General features: G+C 33.9%; 1 protein-coding gene across 2 annotated transcripts in view; it reads right to left on the reverse strand.

The window, feature by feature from the left end:
• The window catches only part of Map9 (microtubule associated protein 9), a 29,980-nt gene extending 16,334 nt beyond the window's left edge, over nucleotides 1-13,646 (reverse strand). The window contains exons 1-5 of one of the 2 annotated variants that reach the window (XM_015484503.2): nucleotides 13,517-13,646; nucleotides 12,486-12,635; nucleotides 11,544-11,628; nucleotides 10,051-10,371; nucleotides 5,348-5,571 (exon numbers count right to left, since the gene is read on the reverse strand). In XM_015484503.2, coding sequence (XP_015339989.1) covers nucleotides 5,348-5,571; nucleotides 10,051-10,371; nucleotides 11,544-11,628; nucleotides 12,486-12,560 — 705 coding nt within the window. In that variant the 5' untranslated portion in view covers nucleotides 12,561-12,635; nucleotides 13,517-13,646. Of the gene's footprint in view, nucleotides 1-5,347; nucleotides 5,572-10,050; nucleotides 10,372-11,543; nucleotides 11,629-12,485; nucleotides 12,636-13,461 lie in introns of both variants that reach the window. The other variant, XM_048813548.1, reaches the window with a different exon arrangement.
• Nucleotides 13,647-23,926: the final 10,280 nt, after the last annotated feature.

The raw sequence follows: 23,926 nt of genomic DNA on the forward strand, positions 1-23,926 counted from the left end.
CAGAAGATCTTACGAAACCACAGAAGCTAGAAACTGGAAGAACTGAGCAGGAATTCCTACTGATATCTACTGCAAGGGAGCAAGAAGTGAAAACTTGTATCTAGACACAATATCTACTTACCAGAATATATGCTCACAGGCACACAATGTACTCTAGAATCTCTACAACACATCATTCATAATATCCTGTATTTTATTAAAAGTCACTAAGCAGATGAAGAAACAAAGACAACAACATAGACTCATGAAGGCAAAAAAAGAAAAGAAAAAAAGACAAAGAAAAAAACAGTAGTAAAAAGAAACCAATCTTGAGATAACCTGGTTGTTGAAATTATCAAAGACTTTAAAGTAGTTATTATAAGATTGTTCAAGCACTTTAAGGAAAATGTATGCATGACACTGAACAGATGGGGATCACAGAGATGTAGAAAATACAAAAATACCAATGAAAACTCTAGAGTTAAACTCTGTAATAACTGAAATAAAAATTAACTGGAGAGACTTAATAGCAGATCAGAGATGGAAGAATAGATCAGTGAACTTGGAGAAATGTAAACAAGTGGAAAAAAAGATTAAAGAAACAGAAAAAAGATTAAAGACACATAGAATTTCTGAGATCAGGGAGATTCATCAAAAAATTTCAACATATGCATATACAATTGTAGCCCCAAAAGGAAAGAAAAGGAAAATAATGTAGCAAAATTTTAAAAAGAAGGAAAAACAAAACAAAAAACAACTTCCCATCATGGCAGGTATTAGCTTGTAGGTCCTAAAAGCTCAACTAACTCCACACAGAAAATATAAAGAAACCAGACTTACGTGCTTATTTATAATCAAACTGTTGTAATTAAAAAAAAAAGACAAATCTTGAAAGAAAATAATACTGAAAACAGGCAGAAAATAATACTGAAAACAGGTAGAAACTCCTATATTTTGTATAGGAGTATAATAAAATGAGTGACTGCTGATTTCTCAACAGATACAGGAAGGGCCAGGAACAATAGAAACTGCTAAAGAGGTAGGGGTCAAAGAAAGGAACTATCAGTCAAAATGTTCAACTAATTCATCCTTCAAAAATAAAGATAAAATAAGCACTTTCAAGGTAGGCACAGGCTGAGAAAACCTATCACTGACCAATCTGCCCTTCAAGAAAAAAAAAAAAAAACATTAAATGGAAATAACATGAAGTGATAATCTGGATATATAGGAAGGAAGAAGAGCCTCAGAATCACTATATAAAAGAAAATTATAAATATTCATTCTTTTCTTCTTTTAATTCTTTGAAAATCTAAGACACAAAGTTTAAAAGCCTCATTAGTGAAAATTATAACATGACATTGTGGGAATTGTGTCATGTAGACATAGTATCCATGCCAAAAGCAGCACAATGGACGAGGCACTACAAGGAACTGAACTGTTGCGAGGCTTCTGTATGGAATGTGAAATACAGAATCAACTCCATAGTGCAAACAGGGACAGTTTAAAGTTCAACAGAGCTGACCATATGCTCCTGTGATCCCAGTGACTCAGGAACTGAAGTTCAAGACCAGCCTCAGCAATTTAGTGAGGCCCTGTCGAAAATACAAAAGGACCAGGAATATATCATGGTGGGTTCAATTCCCAGTATAATAAATAAATATATAAATAAATAAATGGAAAATAAAAACACAAATAAATGGCAGAAGGGAGTAACAGACGAATAATACAACAAAGCAAAGAGAAAAAAAAAACAGTAATAAACTGGTCTTAAATCCAACTGCATCAGTGTTTATGGTAAATGGAGAAAACACTCATAAATTGACACAACATCAGAATTAAAATGCATAGATTCTCAGATTTGATTTAAAAAAATGTGACTCAAACTGTTATTATAAGACATTCACTTAAAGTAATCAGTAAGGATAGAGAAGATCTGAGTGATACTACCAACCACCTTAACCAAACTGAAATTCTAAAACATTATATCCTATACCTGAAAAACAAGTGTACTTTGCTAATACAAATGGAACTTAACACAGGATACACTTAGGCTGGGCCATTACCAACTCTTAACAATCTGAAATCATATAAGATATATTCTTTGGACCACAATAAATCTAGAGAAGACCCAAATATTTGGGAAAAATGATGATTCATCACAAAATAACCAATAGGTTAAAGAAAATCATGATGGAAAGAAAGGACATTGAAAAAGTAAGATGTTCAGCAGTATAGAAAAAAAAATGTATAGCTTTCAGTGGTTTTCAACAGAGGACTCAAGACTTAAAAATCAAGGAGAAAACTTTCAAACTTAAACAAATCAGCCTGTGCTTAAACAAATTAAACAAATTGAAGAAAATAAAGAGAAGAAATAAAAATTGACAATTAGCCCAACTGAAAACAAACTATAGAGAAAATTAACAAAGCCAAAATTGGTTCTTTGAAAAGTTTCATAAAGCTAAACAATGCCTACCAACATTGAAAAAGAAAGATAAAAATCATAAATTAAATATGTCAGAAATAAAAGATGAAATGATATGATGACCCCTGATCCTAAAAATGATAGGGGACTATCAAGAAAAAGCATGTTTATAGATTTGACATGTCAGGTGAAATAGACAAATTTATTTTTTAAAAAATTATCAAACTGATGAAAAATCTCAATACCAATGTATCTATAAAAAATAAAATTTAATGCAAAGAAATTTCTATGCCCAGATCATTTAACTGGTGAATCTTTTTCCTCAAGGATTCTTACCAAATTTAGAAAATAAAGGGTGAATAGTTATTGCCTAACTCATCTGACACACAACCTTATAAGAAAAAAATATATAGATCAACAGACTTCATAAATATTTATGTAAAAACCTTAATAAAATGTTAACAAATTAAATCCCATAATAAAATACTGTGCATTGATCAACAGAGTTGATTCTAGGATGCTAGGTCATTTTAAAAAATGATCCTCAATCATTCCCACGCAAACACACAGAGAAAAGGTAGGAAGTAAGGATGTAGTGAGGAAGCCTGTACAGCTCACCCTTGGAGTATCTGATTGTGACATCTGCAGGACTATGCTATAGCTGGGATCTTCAACGTTCCGCAAAGGCCCATATGTTAAGATTCTGGTTCACAGCCCATGTACTATGGGGAGGTGGTGGAAGCGTTTGGAGGTAGCCTTGCAGGAGAAAGCTGGATCATTCATGGTGTATGCTTAAAGGGGATACTGGGACCCTGGCCCTTCCACTTTCTCTCTATTTCCCAGATGCCATGAGGTGAACAGATCTCTACAATGCACTTCCACCACGATGCGCTTCATTGCCACAAGCCCAAAGCAACCCCACCAAGAAACCAAGGACTAAATTCCCCAAACTCTTGAATCTTCCCTCCTTTTAAGTTGATTATCTCAGGTATTTTGTTACTGACTGTAAGGCAGAAGGAAGGGTGCAGTTTCAATTGAGTGTTTATACAAAGATAAAGAAGTTAGAGCATGACTCAATGTAGATGGAATAGATCATGAGGAGCCAGAAGTTGTTATACATAGGGGAAAAAAAGAAAAATTAGATGGGAAATCCCTAAGATAGTGGGCTTACAGCACAGTCAGGAAGACTTTCATATTGCAAAATACGAAACATTTAAAGTGTTAAATATAGAAGTATCTAGCAATAAGATAACAGTTGTAAATTATGGCTATGTTACAGACATTAAGGTGCATGTGGTCTTAAAATCCCCAGCAACATGGAAACGCTTCATAACCTAATGCTAAGAGACATAGAAAAAGCACAACACAAAACATGATGCAGACTAAGATGACACATTAGTGACAAAAATGTGGGAGAATAGCTTTAAAGGGGGTAAGAATAGTAAACTTCATTGCTATTATGTGGTGGGATTATAGTTGGATATTTTCTGCTAATTTTTTTTTCTCACAGTATAATGTAACTTTAATAATTTTAGCAATCTTTTTATTAATCAAAAAGAGACATAAAAATGTTTAAAAATATCACTTAAAGTTAGGTATGTATCTGTTTAAATGATGTGCCCCCAAAATACAGGTCATCCAGAAGTCCTTAAGAGGAAATAAGGTACTTGCATGTAGTTAGGATGAGCCATTGAATTAGATCCCCAATGTCTGATGGTATCTTTTTTAGGAAAATAGGGAGAAACAGAGGCACAAAGGAAACAGGGAGGTCATGTGGTGATGCAGGCAATGATCAGAGTGATAAAGCTGTAAATTAGGAAATGCCAAGGATTTCTGGAAAATTTTAGGATTTCCTAAAGCCATTTGAAGGGACGGGGTCTTGCTGATTTGGGTCTTGATTTAGGACTTTTGGCTTTCAGAACTAAGGGAGTAAATTTATGTTGTTTTAAATCTTTCAGCTTGTGGCCATTTGTTATATGGTCATAAGAAATGAATACAATTTTCAATTGATCAGATAATTAAATACAAAATACTTATTTGGATTTCTTCTCTTGATTTTTTACAACAAATTAAGAAACAGCACAGAAATGCTGAGCAAAATTTGAATCAGTATCCTGATTTGATTCCTCTTGCACCACTCCCAGAGAGTGCATCCTTACACACTTAGATGGCAGGTAAGTGATAAGAAAAAGAGGTAAGATTGATCAGGTAATCTCTAGTTCTTTTTCCTTGATCTGTCCACACACAGATTATGGAGGACGAATGTTTTTCCCATACTTTCTCCTTCAAAATATAAGGAAGAAGTTCACTTATTATAGTGAAATATAAAAGGAAGGGACAAATGTTCTCCCTTAATAATGCTGCATAGCAGACTTCCTCCTGGAAACTCAAAGAGTCATATCTGAACTTCACTTTGGCATATCCCAAAGAATATAAAGCAGTGTCATGAACATTCAGTACTTTGTTGTATGAATAAAACCAAATGCATAAAATGACACTAATATTGTCCTTAGCCATAAATTGTATAATTCAATATGTATATGTATATATATATATATCAGTATTATTATTAGAGATATACAGTATTATATACACTATTATGTAGACTCATTAGATCAAAATTATTTTAACACATTACTTTCTCTGAAATGGGTAGAATCTTAAAAAAACAAATTATGGAATTAATTGGAAGCATCTCGCTCCTTCTTAGTGGTATTTAAAACAATGGTATGTCTTATAATTGATGGAGTTTTGGACTCAGTGAAATATAGTCTATTTAAAAAAAAGCTTAAAATTATTTTCTTATCAATTGTAGAAGCAAACATGTAAGACCCATACATACACATAAATGCATGCACACAATTCATTCTCTTTCTATTTTTCTAGTAATCAGAGGCAAATGCCTGAATTCAAGAAATAATTCAACAGCTCAGCAGTAGTGCCAACCTCAAGATCAAGGTTTTCAGAGAATGTTTTTTCCTCAGCTTCTAATTGTCTGCCATCCAGACTTGGAAGGGAAGGTGCAGAATTGAAGTCTTCACTGAGAGCAGTTTCTTTATCTTCTCCTAGTCTTTCTTTCTCCTCCACGTGCCTACTCTTTCTTAACAAGCTCCTTGGCAGAGGTAAAGGCTTAAAATGGTCATCTGTTTCAAGGCTGCTGCTATTTTCTGCTAAAAAATAAAATGTTTTAAGATGATTGGGGGAAAAAAAAACACACACACAACAAAAAACACTTTGGCTTTGACCACTGCCCCAGAGATACCAAACTTCCCTCCAGTGCCATGTCCTAGAAAGTCCAGATGAAGACCACACCCTTCTCCATAAGCTCCAATAAGATCCAGATAAGGAATAATTCATGGCCCCCAATTTTTAACAATGTTGCCATCAGTATACTTTAAAGTATATTGAAAGTAATCAGTATACTTTAGTTTTATGAGAAGTTAACTCTTCAACTTTATGAACTCTCATAATATTCAAAACATTTGAAAAAACATAAAACCTTGCCTCAATAAAATGAGGAGGTTCATGCATCAAATCTTAAAGTACCTGAAGCCAAGCTATGTACACACTATTGATCCTCATAACATAAAAATGACAATGGCCCTGTCCAAGGACTTAACAGGTTGGGAAGGGAGATCATTTATAGCAAAGGTTTTTTGTTTGTTTGTTTGTTTTAACTGGGCATTGAACCTAAGGACACTCTACCACTGAGTAAATCTCCAGTTCTTTATTTTTTATTTTGATTTTAAGGCTGGGTCTTACTAAGCTATTGAGCCTGACCTTGAACTTGGGATCCTTCTGCCTTTGCCTCCTGAGTAGCTGGGATTGTTGGTCTTCTTAGACAAACACAAGGACAAGACAAAGGTAAGTGCTGTTACAAGCATGAAAATGATGACACTGGCACACAAGGGATAGAAGTCTTACCCTCTCACTGGAGGAATGAATGAAAAAACACGACTAGTGAGTTACCATTTTTTGAGTCCATTAAAATTGTATAGTTAGGGCTGGGATTTAGCTTGGTGATAGAGCACACAACTGAGCATGCAGGAGGCCACAGGTTCTATCCCCAGCACCACAAAGACAAACAAATGAAAAAAATAAATGAATGAAATTTCTCAGTTGCTTTTCCCAAGTTGAAGTTTAAAATAAGAACCAGTATGCTGGTATGCTTCTAGCCCTCAAAACACTGATTTTTCTTCATTTATATACTTTTTGCCTAAATTTTACCTATTACACATACTTCTTCACTAGTCTACCAATGTATTCTTCTAAAACTTTACAACTAGGCTAATTAATACATACATCTTCTTTACCTACCAAAGGGCTTATGAATGTTATTAGAGGATTCCACAATCTTGTCAAACTGGTACCACTATAAATGCTTCCTTGCCCATTTTAGTTATATCTAAAACTCTGGTCAAATGTTCAACCTCAAGTCAAAGAATCTTCCTAGATTCCTCTCTCCATTTTGCCTGCAACCAAAGAATCACTACAGCCATTGATTCTACTTGATAAATATCTCTCTCCTTTATTTTATGCTCTTCATCCCTAAGTTAGCTCCTCATCTCCTCTTTCTAGACAGTGCCTCAGGGATATCTATAAAATGTCAGACCCCATCACTCCCTTCACAAAATTCTACAAGGGCTCCCCATTATCTAATCCTATAGAATAAAAACTCAATAACCTTTGAATAAAATGAAAGGCTTTCCTGGTGTGTCCCTGAGTGCCTTGCTGCCCTGTCTGCTGGCACACCCATTTTCTAATTTGTGTTCCTGGGATAGTGAACTAACACACAGGTTACACAACTTTCCTGTCACCAAATCTTTTCCTAAGCTGATTCATCTGCCTAAAACATCCACTTCGTGTTTCTCCTCCTAAAAACACTTGTTATCTTTTGAACCTCAGATTAAGTAGAATATTGGACAATGCCTAAAAGAAGGTACTAGGTCAACATTTTATTTTATTGTGGTAAGAACAGTTATCATGAGATCTACCCTCTTAAACATTTTTAAGCATGTAATACAGTACTAGCTATAGCTTTAGGCACAATGTTGAACACAGATCTCTAGAACTTACTCATCTGGTATAACTGAAACTGTTGAATAGCAATTCCCCATTCCCTGCTCCTCCAAGACCCTGGCAACCAACCACCAATCTACTCTGTTTCTATAAGTTTGACAAGTTTAAATACCTCCTATTTGAGTTGTGGCTCTGACACTTATTATATATCCTCATATAAATTATTTGACCTCTATCTACATTGAAGATTTCCCACTGTTCAAATCAGTTAAAATTTTCTAAGTGCTTATAGGTTCTTGGCAAGAGAATATATAGTATGTAACACAGTGCCAGACATATCACAAGTGCTCAGTGACATTAACAATGGTGGTAAACATTTCTTAGCCTTTTTTTTCTTTTCTTTTGGTTTGTGAATCACTCCTGTGTTCTTTGGAACATTTTCTCCCTGAATCCATCTGTGTGATATTGGTGGATTAACACATATCTCCACCATAGTCAGTGAAAAGTAGGGATCCATGATTTGCCCTACCACCACCATTACTAACTTATTATTATTATTATTATTTTTGTTCTATGCTTCCTACTAAATTGTAGTCTTAGATGATTGGTACTAAGCCTTTTCAATGTTGCATTCTTATTTACCATCACAATGCTTTTAGTATGATGAGACATAATATATTCACCGTATATGCATGAATAAGTAAAATAATTTGCTTATAGATAGATGCTAAATAATAATAGAATGTTTAATTTATTCTAATATTGTTGTAAGCACTTCAAGTCTAAGAAGTTATAGAAGAATAAGGCTAAGCTCATAAAGCACAGTCCTTCTTTCATGAATGAATCATTCATATATTCATTTAGGTCCTTAAAGAATTCTATACAGCACACTTTTCTTAACACTAAATAAATTTTCAAATTTATTCTTGAACATAAAAAACCTGAAAATAATGATTTTAATATATCTTATACTAAAATTCCTCTTCCAGAAGTACTAAAAATTTCTAAGATAGAAAAAAGTCTATAGATTTCGAAATGCTTTTTAACATTTATAATCAAATATCTAAGTTCTCTACTTAAGCTACTATTTTTGTGTTACATATACTGAACATAATATTGCAGATGCCTAAGTAGAGCATTTGCAGTCATGCTGCCACCTTGAGGCTAAAATACATATGTCTTTGTTCATCTTAACTCACTGCAGCTTTTTAACATGATAGGTAAATTTTTATTTTGCTAGTTATCTACCATTCATTTCTAATTCTATTCTTCCACGTGTTTCAGAACATTTTGTTTTTGATGCTAAATGCTCATATTTTTTAAATAACCAAGGTCAAGTATGTTCCCTTTCTCCATTGTCAGTTTCACTCATTACCCTGGGAAAATATGTCAGTAAGTTAATGGTTTCATTATGCTTTGTGTTTACACTTTTGTAGTGTATTACAGTCTATGAGAGTCATTCATTAGATTCTCAAAACAATTTTGTAGGACAGGAAGAGCAGGTTTTCTCCTCCTCCCTATGAGGACAGTGAGACTTAACCTATTTGCTGAAGTCAGATATAACTAATTTATGATGGCTTGTTTTTCAGTGTCTTAGACATTATTCAAGGGGTTTTTTTTTGTTTTGTTTTTGTGTTTTGCATCTTTCCTTCTTTTCAAAGTTAGTGGGATTCTGTGTGCTGGGCAAAAGGAAGTAGTTCCCTAATGCATGCCTGAAATAAAGTTTGTCTGATATTATCAGTAATATCTAACATGAAAAGTATGAAATGTTCACCAGTACTGTATTTACTGATGAGATTTTTACTAAGGCTAGCATCAACTAAAATTTTCTTTATAAAATGAAAGGAACAAGACTGAAACATATCAAACTCTTAACCTTGCATCCATAAATTTTTGTGCATCTTCCAAAGGACTTCAAGGGGCGGGTTCCAGCTTTGTTCCACCTTTGATCCACTGTGCTTGGAGTTCAGTAGAATACTTGGGAGAACTCTTGTATTCCCAGATCACACCAAGAATTTCCTTTCAGAAAACTGAATTTTAGTAAATTTTCCAATGCTATCGAAAGATCAAATGGAGATTCTATTTTCTTAAGGAGTGTCTGGAAACTTTGATAAACAAATAGCAGTGACACTTAAAATATATCAATGCCAAAAAACTGTTCTGGCAAAATATTGGTTTAGAAATGATTGTTTTGTGGTGATGGAGATTGAAACAAGGGCTATGTACATGTTAGGTAAGTACTCTATCACTGAGTTATGACGACTCAGCTCTGGAAATGACAGTTTTAATATTTAGAGTATAGAGTGAATAAGGAAGCATTCCATTGTGTTTCCATCCCTAAGAACAAAATTTAAGCTTATGGGCATATGTGTTTTGGGAGCTGCAGCTACATATAACTATAGGTGCTTTGGCTTTTTATTAGGCACCAGAAGAAATTGAAGACAGAATATACAACTGGATATCAGAATTATGAGTTTTCTCTGTGGTTCAGTTGTCTTATTTGTACAAAACTGTAAATTAAATATGACTTATTTTTTTAACTATATACTACCTACCATATAAAGATATTTTGAAATTATTGTCTTAAAATAAATTTTCAAGAAATACAATTGTAGTATCTAACAACCTACCTGAAGATGTGCTTTTGAGCGAAAAAATTCTGGGTTTAGGTTTTAGTTTAATTCTCTCTTTTTCAACTTCTTGATCTTTATCCTGAGATTCTGATGAGGAATTTACCACCATGTCTTCATAACCATCAGGTGCCACATCTTCGTTGTTTTTGACAGAAAATTCTGGCCCATCTTTGGTTATGTCACTGTTTGATTTCTTGGTTTTCAAAAAAGATAGTTTTGGAGAATTATTTTCTTCATCATCTGATACATGAAAATCATTCATTTTTTTCTTAATGGAATTTTCATCTATGGAGGTATCAGAAAAATCACCCAATGAAACTGAAAACAGACAAGAAAAAATGTTTTCAATAGTATATTCTAAATCTCTTAAGGTCATATTAATTTTTTTTAAAAGAAAGATTACCTTAAAGTCTAGAAAGGGTTTGAAGTAAATTTATAACCATGTTTAAGTGCAAATTTATTTTGCAGCTCTTAAAAACAGCTAATCTAGTCTGTCCTGAATTTGAATTTATGTAATAACATTTTCAATTTCATTAATTTATTTAAAGTATTTATTGAGTGCCCACAGGGTGCCAAGTACTGCACTTACTCTGGGAAATGCCATCCAAAGATTCCAAAAAATAACAATCAGCCTTGGGACATTCAGATTCCATTTTGGAGAGTAAAATCTTCATTTGTGAATCATTTCATCATAAAAAATCAAGAATATTTGTAAGCAAAAGAGTTTAACTAGATTGTTTTCCACATAAATGTTGTAAATGCAATTGCATCCGTACCAAAAATATTAGATTTTACTAAAACAAAGATAATAAAGAATGCTAACTTAAAAATAGTGCAGTGATTTACTATTTTTACAGAGAACATTGAGTTATTGACTGAATATATATCAAAGAGTAGAACACTGAATTTCAAGTTCAGAATTCTATATGGGGTACAGAGTTAATATTTGAATGAAGCCTAAAGTACTAATATTTTTACCTAATTAAAATACAGCAAATTAAATCAAAATGGTATTGATATATACAATGTGAATATATTGTCTGTCGTTTTTAAAAGGACACCTTATTATAGTCCAAAGACCTGATAAGACCTTATAACTAGCATTATAAAAGTGCTTCTGAGGTACAATAAATTTAGCTTTCTAGACCCCAGTTACCAACTAGCTATTGTGCCTCCCAGTGTTAACTTTAAGGAAGAACTTGTCCTCTTCCATGTAGTTTACCCCTAGTCATCATTTTATTGGTGTCAGTTAATTTACATATTCAAAAACACATTCACAAACAATCAAGGACAATCAAAAAACTTCTTGAAAATTAAGACTGGATCTCTAACCCATTAAAAGTTGGAAATCTAAAACTAATGAAGTCAATGGCATTATTTTAACATAAGTCTTTTTTTTTTTTTTTTTTTTTTTTAGGAGGAGGGGAGTAGGTCAAATGTAATGAAGCAAGAAACAGAATAATATTTTACTTTTCCATCCTCTCACATACCAATCTCATCGCTCTCAAAGTCATCTGAGTATTCAGAACTCCTCTGTCTGGCCGAGCGAGCTGTAATCGCTCTTATTAGCTCATCCTGAAATGAGATAATTAAAATCAATTCCAATTCAAATAGGATGGAATATAATATCTAGAATTAATTTGTAAACAAATAATAATTCTTTCAAACAAGTTGCATTTATTTAGCGTACACTAACTCCAAGCCTACATTGTACCATGCACCCAATTGAGTGAGGAGACTCAATGCAAATCACCATCAACAAGGGCACACCCTCATGGTGCCTGCTGTTAAACTGGAGGAGACCACAATATCAAACAAATTAATTGCAGATTATAATTTGAGCTAAATAGTAATAGGTAAGAGGGGACTCGATTTATATAGGATTTGTTACAAACTGCCATTTTGGAAGAAAGTGGTACTTTTTTTTTTGGTTTTGTTTTGGGAGGTTTGTTGAGTTTTTCTTGTTTATTTGTTTTTGTTTTTAGAAAGTATGTGCATGCTAAGCACACACTCTACCACTAACCTATATCCCCAGCCCCAAACTGGTACTTTTTGTAAGCATATTGCAGAAACATATATAACCCATACTGAAAATTTAAAGGTTAAGTTAAAAACTGTAATGACCCAGGAGAAAAAACTTCATACTACAATAGAAAAAAAAAAAAAAAAAAAAGGTTTTATGTGAAAATAACAATTTAAAGTTGCATTTTAACTTTTAACTTAGTAAGAACCTACAATTAAGGTTATTTTGATGGCCTTAAAGTCACAAAGGAGGATTTGTAATACTGGTGCTCAAACATGATAGATGATCTGCAAAACTTCAAAAAGAACAGAAGACTTACTCCTGCTTTATAAAGGACCATTTCCTATAACCACCAAGGTCCCACATTCATAATACAAAAATCAATACAAAATGCCTTGAAATATTTTACCTGGAAAGTAGTTCTTTTGGTAACTTTTGGACTCTTGGTGTATGCCAAAGTTGTGCTGAAAACTTCGTCAGACATACTTTATCTTTTCTTGTTACCTTTATCAAATAGCTAATAAATAATTGGAGCAATTCATTCAACCTTTGATGGTGGCTGAAAGAGATGAAAACCAAATCAGACTATTGCATGCTTAAAATTTTCTATTACTACATTTAACACAAAAAATAAACTAAACAAGAAGAAAGAAAAAAATAGCCAAGTCAAATTTAAAAAGTATCACATGAACATTGACTACATCTTCACCTACAAATATGGAGTTCTTGTAAAGAAATAAATTCTCACCACAAATCTCTTTCTAAAAAAAAAAGAAAGAAAAGAAAAATGCCAATGGAAGTTATCTTAAACAGTCTTGCATTTTAAGGATGAGCAAATAAATGACTGCTATTGGTTAATAAAAATAAAAGTTGCCAATTAATACATAACATCCTATTTTTCTTCTTTTCCATTCAAAAAAGCAAAGCATTTCTCAACGAGTCATGCTCTATTAAGTCCACCAAGAGGATTGTATACGTTATAAAAACACTAGCCCTATACACAAATTGCTTGCATTATAGCTCTATGCAAAGAAAATAATCATTATGCTTAACCACAAATAGCCAGCGATATTTTTTTCAAGCCACTTTTGTCCCTCACGAAAGTGTTAACAAGGCTGGGAAAAACAAAACGAGGTTTCCGCGATGCTGTATTAACATCGCTGTTGCTCAAGCTCCAAGCTGAAGGCCTAGACCAGGGCCGCAGGATCACCCGCATCAGCGCACGTCCCAGTACCACACTAACTCCCGGCTGGGCCAGGTGCCCTCCAGGTCCCTGCCCGCCGCTCACGCGCCAGGGCCCTCAGCATGAGCCCGGCCTGTGCACACCCCGAGGCTGTCACCGCCGCCATCCGTCGCTACCCCAATGTCCCGCGTTCTGTACCCACCCCCCCGCCAGTCGCGTGGCGGGCTCCCAGAGACCAGGAGGACCGAGGCACTCGCCTGGAGCAGGAGGTTCTAGCCTCAGTCTGGGCCTGGCAGCGCTCAGAAACCCGGACTAAGCAAGGAGGCGGGGCCAAAGACGTAGGCGGGAGGCAGTTGCTAGGCGACGGCGTCCCCGGGAGGAAGTGACTTCTACAACGCCGGGTCTCTTGGGTACCCAACACCGCCCTTCCGCCTAACACGTCACCAGGGGCAACCGGCTGGACTAAGGAAGTGACATCACCTGTCTAGGTCTTGGGAGAGGGTTCTGCGCGCTACTGTGTTGCCTAGGAGACAGGATTCGCCCGGCTCCAGAGATCCTTCCTTGCTCTTGCCGCTGAGCTAGGATCTAAATCTCAGATGTGCCCGAGGCAACGTACACACAGAGTTTTGCCGGAATTAGGACATGAAGTTCTGTGAATACGTGTAGGAGTAGAGTGTGACCGGATGTGACAGACTAGCAGAGTAGTGACATTTGCACACCGCAGTCACCTGCAAATTTTAATAATGGTGACCTTTCCCTACGCAAGTGGATGTTGTGCATATAAGCGACTGTATGCTTCAGTTTCTCCTTAAAAAAAGAAAGAAAGAAAGGAAAGAAGAAAAGAAAAAGAGATAATAATAATAATAATAGCCATCTTCAAGGGTTGCTGTATTAGAGAGAATAATACAGATGGAATACTTGGAAGAGTGCTTGGAATTGCATTCAGTCGATATTAGATATGATCTTTATGCAACTAAGCCACAAAAGGCCTGGATAGAAGTCAACCCTTGTGCACACACCTGAGAGCCCATTTCAGTTCCTGCTTTAATGTAAAGCTTCCCCTTTGTATACTTAGTGTATAAGCTGGTTAAAATCTAATCAGTTGACAAAGTGATCTTATAAGCTGGAGGAGAGGGTGTCACTAAGGGGAAAGTCAACATTATCTAATTAGCATTGGTTATACTTTAAAGACAACAAAATAAAACCCCAAAACACATATTTAAAATTTCTAAAATAGCATAAATTTCATGCTATTTTTAATTTATTTTTATTTATGCTATATTTTTATTTTTAAAAGAGTTCAGTTTTGTTTAAATTGCCTAATGAATTCATCAACTAGTAGTTAAACTTGGCATTTTTCCTTATCTCTGCAATATATTAACATTTTACTTATTCAAAATGATTTATAAATAAATCACATTAACATATAGACTTTAAAATCATTGAAAAATGCACATAAAAAGAAGTAAAAACTTTAGTAAAAAATAATGCTTTTAACAATATTTGTGATCTACCTTTGAAGAAATGTGCAGTTTATGTCGGTCCACTTGTTACTGTTTGGGAAACTCAGTTTGATCAACATTTGCTTAAGTTTGATGTTTTTAAATATTTCTGAGTAAATATCTGCATAAAAGAAGGATTTTTCATTTTCACTAGTTACTGCTAATTTTCTGACCTATGTAAATTATTAACCGACAAATATGATTCCCGTATAGTACCTATGCCCACACTGAGAGGACAGCATCCACACTTTCCTTAAAAGTGATATACTAATTTGCTTGTATTGAAATAATTATAATTATGTACAAGTATATGCTTTTTCATTTCTTTCTTATTCATTTCACCAATACAGTTTTCACTTCGACATGGTTTAAGGAATAAAACTCAAAAAATATTAATACAAAGAGTCCTTGGGAAAACATTCTATTTTTCTATGGAACAAACTGGATTTTTATTTTCAACTTAGTAATTAATAGAAGATAATAATTAATAGTTGATGTAAAGTTATGCCATAGAAAGCTACAGTAAAGAAAAACAGTTAATCTGAAATGGTTAATTACTCCACAGGATTCAAATCACAATATCTTTCCACTATTCTCTTATTTTAAAGCTGCATAACCTTAAGTGCTATGTGAATATTTTCAATCATCTTCAGTATAAGTTAATGGTAACATTATATAATATTTGAATCAAGAGTATCATTTTATATAAAGCATAGTTGGGAATATATATAATAATATACTAATATATATTATATGTAGTTGAATATATATAATTGTTAAATGAATGAATTCATGAATAAATGAATAGCACTTTAAATTAAAAATACTTTTAAAGCATTACAAAAGAAGTTCCCAGATGCTCACTTGAAAATAATTAAAGTACTACAAAACAAAAAACTCTCAGTATTTTATGTAACATTTTTCTCTAGATTTTATGTATATATATTTTATACATCCTTTGAGTTGAATACCTTTTCCTTTCTTTGCTTTGTCTCCACCCACTTAGTCATTCATTCATTTAGTATACCCACATGAATAAAATATTGAGGGTCATATTTTGAGTCCAAAGGTAAAACAGACTAAGTCCCTACCTAGGACAATGGTTATGATCCTGTGGCCGGCAGTGCACCTTAGAGGTTAAAAAAAAAAAGAGAGAGAGAGAGAGAGAGAGACAAAGGATCTTAAACTTACAGCCAGCATTAGCTGAATAATTAAAGCACCTAACTAGAATTTCAAGAAGTGTACTACGAACAGCAAGTCTCCACAAATGTCCATGATAAAGATTGTGCTTAGATTAAGCACTGAACCCCTATGTCAGAAAAGAGAATGAGAGTAAGAGCCCATATACAAGTACACAGATTATTGCTGACATGTGGGAAGAGAACTTCTATAAGAAAGGACTGATAGAAAATATCCAAACCCACATGATCAAGAGTATAGTTTCTTACCAGTGAGGAAAAACAGCATCATTACTCTCAAAGAAATATGAAAATTGTCAGAACCAAAATGGAGTCCCTTGTGTCAATCCTAATCTAAACACAAACAAACAAGAAAAGTAAATAAAACGTGGAAGTTTACCTGGTTTCTGGAAGTGTTCTTATGCATGATCTTCTGATATTAACTCCAGGAAAGACAGTCAGAACCACATCATTGTAGAGGCCACTACAACCTTATGTAAAAAGAATTTCTACAAGCATACCTGCCCCCAAACTGTGTGTTCAACCTCAGAATAAAACCACTTCTGTTATTACTCATTGTGACCAAAGATTATTGTTTCCAAATATCTGATGAAATCTTCTTCATTTTTTGTCTTTAAGATTTTCCTTTTTCTTTAACTTCCTTGAATATATGCATCATTTATTATGGCGTGCTTATTTCCATTGCAATACTCTTCTATTCTTCCAATGTTCTGCTATTACCAAGTAAATTTCATTACTTTTGGGAGAATCCCTCTATGTTTTATTTTGGTTGACATCTCAGTTATAATGGTGCTATGATTTATATATTAGGTGCCCTCAAAAGCTCATGTGTGAGACAATTCAAGAAGGTTTGGAGGAGAAATGATTGGGTTATGAGAACCTTAGCCTAATCCCTGTTAATCTCTTGATGGGAATAACTGAGAGGTAACTGTAGGCAGGTAGGGTATGGCCAGAGGAGTTCGGTCCGTAGGGGTATGTCTTTGGGGGAATTTTTTTTTTATCTGGAGAGTGGGGATATCTCTCTCTCTCTCTCTCTCTCTCTCTCTCTCTCTCTCTCTCTCTCGCTCTCTCTCGCTCTCTCTCGNCTCTCTCTCTCTCTCTCTCTCTCTCTCTCTCTCTCTCTCTCTCTCTCTCTCTCTCTCTCCCTCTCTCTTGCTAATCAACAATGTGAGCTGCTTCCCTCTACCACACTCTTCTGCCATGATGTTCTGCCTCACCTTGAGCCCTGGAAAAAGGAACTGGCTGTCAATGGACTGAAACATCTGAAACTGTGAGCCCTTAAATAAAAATTTTTCCTCCTCTTCAGTTGTTCTGGTCATGTCTTTTAGTCACAGCATGTAATAGCTGACTAAAACAAATGGTGTGCATTGGTTGTTGTGTAGAGATAGTTGAATAATTATGCACTAAGAGAAACATAATTAGTCATTTTAAATCAGAATTTTTGTCTTAAGCAAATCATTTTTGTTATGAAGATAATGTGTTCAGTTAGTCTTTTCTACAGATAGTATTTTAATTAGATATATGATTTGGATGGACACCATTTCTATTACCTATATAATGCTAGTGGTACTGAGCCTAGAATAATACTTAGTGCTTTTACTCATAGTGTTCAATTTCTTCTTTATAAAACCTTGTGAAAATTGTGCTTTTATATCCACATTTTGCAGGTGATAAAATGAAACTTTAGAAAAAGTATTTTAGCTATTAAGTAAAAAAGATCTGGACCTTGACTAGAGCCAGGGCTCTTAATTAGCCATTTCAATAATCTGCCTATTCATCAAATAGTCCATGTTCTGATTCCCTGAAACTGCATGTTACTTTTATGTGTCCAAAAGCATTATGAAAATGTGATTAAATTAAGGATCTCAAAATGAGAATATCATCTGGGATTACCTGGGCAAGTCCTGTGTAATCAGGAGGGTCCTTAAAAGGCAGGACAGGAGAGTGAGATTCAGAGCAGGGAGGTGCTTATTATAAAGGAGGCAGAGGTCAGGTGATGCAGGGCCATGACCAAGGAATACAGCCAGCTTCATAGAAGATGGAAAAGTCTAGGAAACAGATTCTCCTCTAAAGCCTCCAGAAGTGAGCTTTCAGGTCTCTTAACCTACAAGAGAATAAATGCCCATCATCATTCACCACCTAGTTGGTGGTAATTTGCTGTGGCAGCAACAGGAAATATAAACCTTACACTTCATTTAAAAAAATGGCTGACTTTTTTCAATCAAGATTCTGATGTTCAGAATGACAAGTACTAGGCAATAGATAGGCAACTTTATATTAATATATCTAGTTTCTGTTGGGGTCTGCTACACACTTCAGGGAAGCAGGGAGAATCACAGCCTGTTCACTTACTATTTCACTGTACCAGAAAAAATGGGGAAAATACAAAATGTTATGCCTGGATTTTCTTAGTAAGAATAATCTTGACAGTTAGATGGGAGGTGAATTGGGGTGGGAAAAGAACTTTGAAGGAAGCTAGAAGGTGTCACCCAGAGAGCTACACATTTGCTCAGAAAATGACATGGTCACTTAATCAGCCAATGGCTGTACAAATAAAAAAAAAGATACTGTGAAAAACCAATGTGAATAATAGAACTGAAAATTTAGCTAAAGATGTGTGTTCTAGGGAAGGAAAGAGGAAAGAGGGACAGACTTGTTAATGTTGAGATGACTGTGACATACAGGGTGGATTTGAGGCTGGGATACTAAGAGGAGTGAATTCAGAAGGGGCATTGGATAGAATCCTGGGAAACTGGACGCAGGGCAGGGTTGGTGGGTTGCACAAGAAGGCAAGCAACTGCTATAGAAATAGGAAGAGAACCCAAAGAGGAGAATGGTTTGCCAATAATGGAGTGGCCAATCCTATTTAATTAGTCACCTTATAGAGAAGCAACTGCATGTGAGGAAATGTTTGAAATTGGCAAATACTACAACACAAAAAACCAAGGCATTCACTGCCTCTTAAACCTCCACCCAAAAGTTAAACATTCACCAGCACTAAACTGGGTGAGAAGGGAGGTGAAGCAAGACTGTATTATCTGCAAGTGAAAGGGAGATAAGGAAGTTGGAGGTTGAGAGCAGATATTCTTTCCAGAAGTTAGTGATGAAGGGAAAGAACGAGATACAGTAATATCGTAGGACACAAATAGTTTTAAAGAAAGTATTATTTTCACTTGGAAATGTCCCAGACAACATGGATTAATAGTCTTTATTATATTATTGAAGTTTTAAGAAATCTTTTTAAAAGTTCTCACATTTACAGAACTATATTATTCTTGTGTAAGAGATTAATCTAGTTTTTTCTTTCCTGATCTCATAACACACACTGCATAAGGGATTTTTATGCATCTGTTCTTCCATATGTAGCTCCCCATTTCGTGGATCTTTCTGGAATTGCTTGTTGCCCTCCTGCCTTGAATATGGCTTCAGGATACAAAGGAATAATCACTTATCTGCATGTTACTATTGATTAAAGATCATTAGGTTTTATCAATTATCATTATTTGCATTTTTAAATACATGAGATTTCGTGGAATTAAAATCCAGCATTGAAGGAAACCAAGGTATTATTTACTGGAACTTTCTTTGTAAAAGATCAATCATCTTGGGAATTTTAAGGCGAGTCCAGAGCCCAACTGTAGGTTCATGATAGTGAAATAAATTATTTGACACTATGCATAAAAGCTAATTTTTGTTAGCAGTTCACTCATGTAAAAACATAATTCCTCTTCCTCTGGTTTCTCCCTCTGGAAAGCCTTTTCCAGAAGAGTGAAGAAATCCTATGGCATGATTTAGTATCTAAGTTCCAGAAGATGGCAGCAAAGGATTTGCCATCCAGGATATAGTATGCATGTAATCATTACTATTCTTAGGATACTTTATTTTCTGTAAAGTGATTAAAATGTACTTTGAAAAATTGACTACTTTAAAATGATCTAATAAATCTTTTTGAATTATCAGATTGTAACTTATATTAGTAACTTAGAAATGTACCATTTAGTGTGACAAGAAAATATTTTTTTAAATTAACATTTTTGAAAGACAACATAAGCTGTTCATTTCCCAACATTTTTACTACTTCTCCAAACTCATCTATGATCCCTGTTAACAATTAGAATTATTTTCCATGCACATAAAATGTTTACTTAACACACTTTTTTTCTATAACAAGTTCCATTTGAATGTTTACACATAATAATAAAAAACTGAATCATGCATTATTCTATGATTGTGCAAGCATACGTATTTAAAAATCAGTATGGATAGTCCTTTAGTGGGGTTTCAAGTTTTCAGGAGCATTCTTAAATAAATGTGACACAGTTACTTATCAATTTAGAATAAAATCCTACAAATAGAATCATTAAGTCAAAGTGTATGTACATTAACTCTTATTGTACATTCTGCCAAAAAATGCCTTATAGAAAAATTTAAAAATATGCACTATCATGAATATCATAAGAATTGTTTCCACCTACATTTATTAATTATTTAGAGACTGTTCCTACCTTTATAAGAGGTAATTTTGTTTCTTAAATATTTCTTTCTGTTTTACACAAGACAAATTAAAATTTCCATTAAAAATAGTTTCACATCTTAACATAAACAATTAGATAAAAATTAAAACTTATAAGTAAAATATTATTTTCTTCAGTTTTTAACAATGAAACATCAAGGATTAAAGAATGAAGGAAGGAAATTCAATGTAAGTGGAAAATTCTGAGAATAAAAATAAAGTTCATTTTAAATTTACTTTCTTCCTATAATTATTATTCCTATCAATCATTTAATATAATTTTGTTGAGAAAATCCATTAAGTAACAGGAAATAAAATAACGTAAATTAAAGCTTTTCATGCTTAAAAGGAGCAATGATGTATGCTAAGGCATTATTAAGTGTTTTAAGGAACTTCAAAGGCATTACATTGCCTAACGTGTCTTTGGCTTTTGGCATTTTATATGCATATGCTGTAGCCAATCTAAGAGTAAACTTTGATAAAATTTTTCTATTATGCAAGCTTCTTAACCTTAAAATGAACTTTTTGATAGTCTTGCATAAATATTATAAGGTGATGCTTTTATTCTTTGGCTTGGATCCAGATGTCAACTCCTCATTTTATATATAGCACCATATTTATGCAACCCATAGCCAACTATTTTTTTTCTTTTATAGATAAAGAATAAAGAATGTGCCTTATGCAGACTTTTCTCCTGCAATATGTATTACAGTGTCTCTTTCCTTCAGTAAGCAAAGCCCACAGGATATTTCCTTTAAACAGTCAATATTTGATTTGTTAGTTAAAATCAATTTTCCATGTTAACTCTCAGTGACTCTGGTTCTTTCTTCTGTTTGTATTTGTTTCATTTTAAATTTTGTAGTGATGTGTTTCTGGGATTGGAAGTATTGAGTAAAAAATAGGCAATATTTGAAGAGATATGAGTAATACAAAAGCTTTTTGAGGAAGCCTATGTTTCAATATCTAAATCTATAGAAAGTTTGGGCCCACCCAAAAAATGAAATATTACTATTTAAAATGAAGGTAGACAATGAAATAATGAAACACCATTTTGCATCTGGCTTATGAGCATAAATCTGAAGTTTAAAGTGTGGTTTAGACTATTTTATTTTAGACAAATTCAATAACATTATGTTTCATTTAGAGACTTTGACTATCTAGTCATATCTTCACTAAAACTAGGATTTTACTGTGCGGTTAAAAATCCTAGAATGCCATGGATAGAATGATATAATTCTTGATACACGAACTTCTTTGACAATGTGGGGAAACACCTGTTTGACAGCTTTTAATGACATGGACTGAATTAGTTCCATTGTTGGGCAGCTCTATCACAATTTTATTTGTCATTCATGATCAAAATAAGCTTCTCCATTTCTACGCATTCATCTTAATTCTATTCCGCAGTCTAATCTTCCTTTCATATGACAAAACTTCTACTTTGGAAAAGATTTACCCCTCCCCCCATTTTCTTTAATTTTACTTCTCATATTTCTTATTGCTTCAAAAAATCTATCAACATTTTGGTTATGCTTTTCTGGAAAATCCAAGTTGACATTTTTCCTAAAAATTGTCTCTGAAGACCTGAGCCTACTAGAAGAAAAATAGGCCCAATTTGCCATCATTTCAGTTTAGAAACTGAATTCCACAACAGAACTCCTAAAGTGCAAGAAGTAAAATTAAGAATCAGTAAGTAAATGGGATGGAATCAAACTAAAAATTTCCTCAGAGCAAAGGAAACAATCAAGAATACAAAACAGAGTCTACAGAATGGAAGAAAATCCTTGCCGATGGCACATCAGATAAAAGAGTTTATTGCCAGGATATATAAAGAATTAAAAAAACTTCACATCAAACAGACAACCCATCAATACATGGGCAAAGGAACTAAACAGGCACTTCACAGAAGAAGAAATACAATTGCTCAAACAATATATGAAAAAATGTCCAATATCTCCAGCAATTGGAGAAATTTGAGAGATTTCCTCTCACTCTAGTCAGAATGGCAGTAATCAAGAATACAAGTAACAATAAATGTTGGCTAGGATGTGGGGAGAAAGGTACTCTCACACATTGTTAGGACTGCAAATTGGTGCAACTAATATGGAAAGCAGTATGGAGATTCCTTAGAAAATTTGGAATGGAACCACCATTTGACCTAGTTATCCCACGCCTCAGTTTATACCACAATGGACTTAAAAACAATGTACTACAGTGACACAGCCATATCAATGTTTATAGCAGTTCAATTAATAATAGCCAAGCTATGGAAACAAACTAGGTGTCTTTCAAGGGATGAATGGATAAAGAAAATGTAGTACATATACACAATGGAATTTTACTCAGCCATAGAGAAAAATGAAATAATGGCATTTGCCAGTAAATGGATGGAATTGGAGATTACAAAGCTAGGTGAAATAAGCCAATCCCATAAAACCAAAGGCAGAATGTTCTGTCTGATCTGTGGATGCTAAAATACAAGAAGGGGTGGGGGAGGGAAGAACAGAAGTAGTTTGTATTAGATGAAGGGGAAACAAGGGAAGGGAGGGAGGATGGGATTAGGAAAAACGATAGAATGAATCAGACATAACTTTCCTAGGTATATAAATACATGACCAGTGTAATTCCACATCATGTACAACCACAAGAATGGGAAGTTATACTCCATATATATATATATATATATATATATATATATATATACATATATATATAAAACATGTATAACAAAATACATTCTATTATCATGTATAACTAAAAAGAACAAATAAATAGTTAAAAAATAAATTAACTTAAAAGTATGGAAAGAAAAATAAATAAATAGGCAGGCCAACAAAACTGTGTCTGAAGGTGAACAACATAAACTAGATATTTGAACCTGTACAAAGGAATAATGTCTTTAAGGTCTGAATGCTGTCAACCAGCCTGAACTTATATTAATTATTTTTAGCAGATAGGTTTCATTCTTAGTTCAGGTTGTGAGCTTGGAATTAAACAAAATGCATAGATTTTCAAGTAACCATAGGATTTAGTAAATTCTTTGAATGGAAACGTAGGACTTTGTCTTTTAATTTGATTTGGGGAACTTTTCAGTCATATTTTTGTGAACCCTAATTTGTCATCCAGGACACTGATTTTCAGTTTTATTTTATTCTCCAATTCAACAAGTATGTGTTAAGTCATTACTTAGAATAAAATAAGGACATTTAATTCATCCATGTTTCCACATTTATGGGTGTGTTTCTGATGAGGATTGATGGAAGCTGATTTTGATATTTCCCGTGGGCCAATGAGATTTATTCCTGGGCCAATATCTCCTTCCTTCCCAAGGAAACAGTAGCAAATCAGGGACCATTTAGATTTGTTTCTCTTGCCTTCAGCAGCAATTGCCAAATGTAGTGATAATATTTATTTATATGAGGGTTTCTCACTAAAGCCACTAGTCTCAAAAGA

Source organism: Marmota marmota, unplaced genomic scaffold, assembly GCF_001458135.2.
Source record: "Marmota marmota marmota unplaced genomic scaffold, marMar, whole genome shotgun sequence".
Lineage (NCBI taxonomy): Eukaryota > Metazoa > Chordata > Mammalia > Rodentia > Sciuridae > Marmota > Marmota marmota.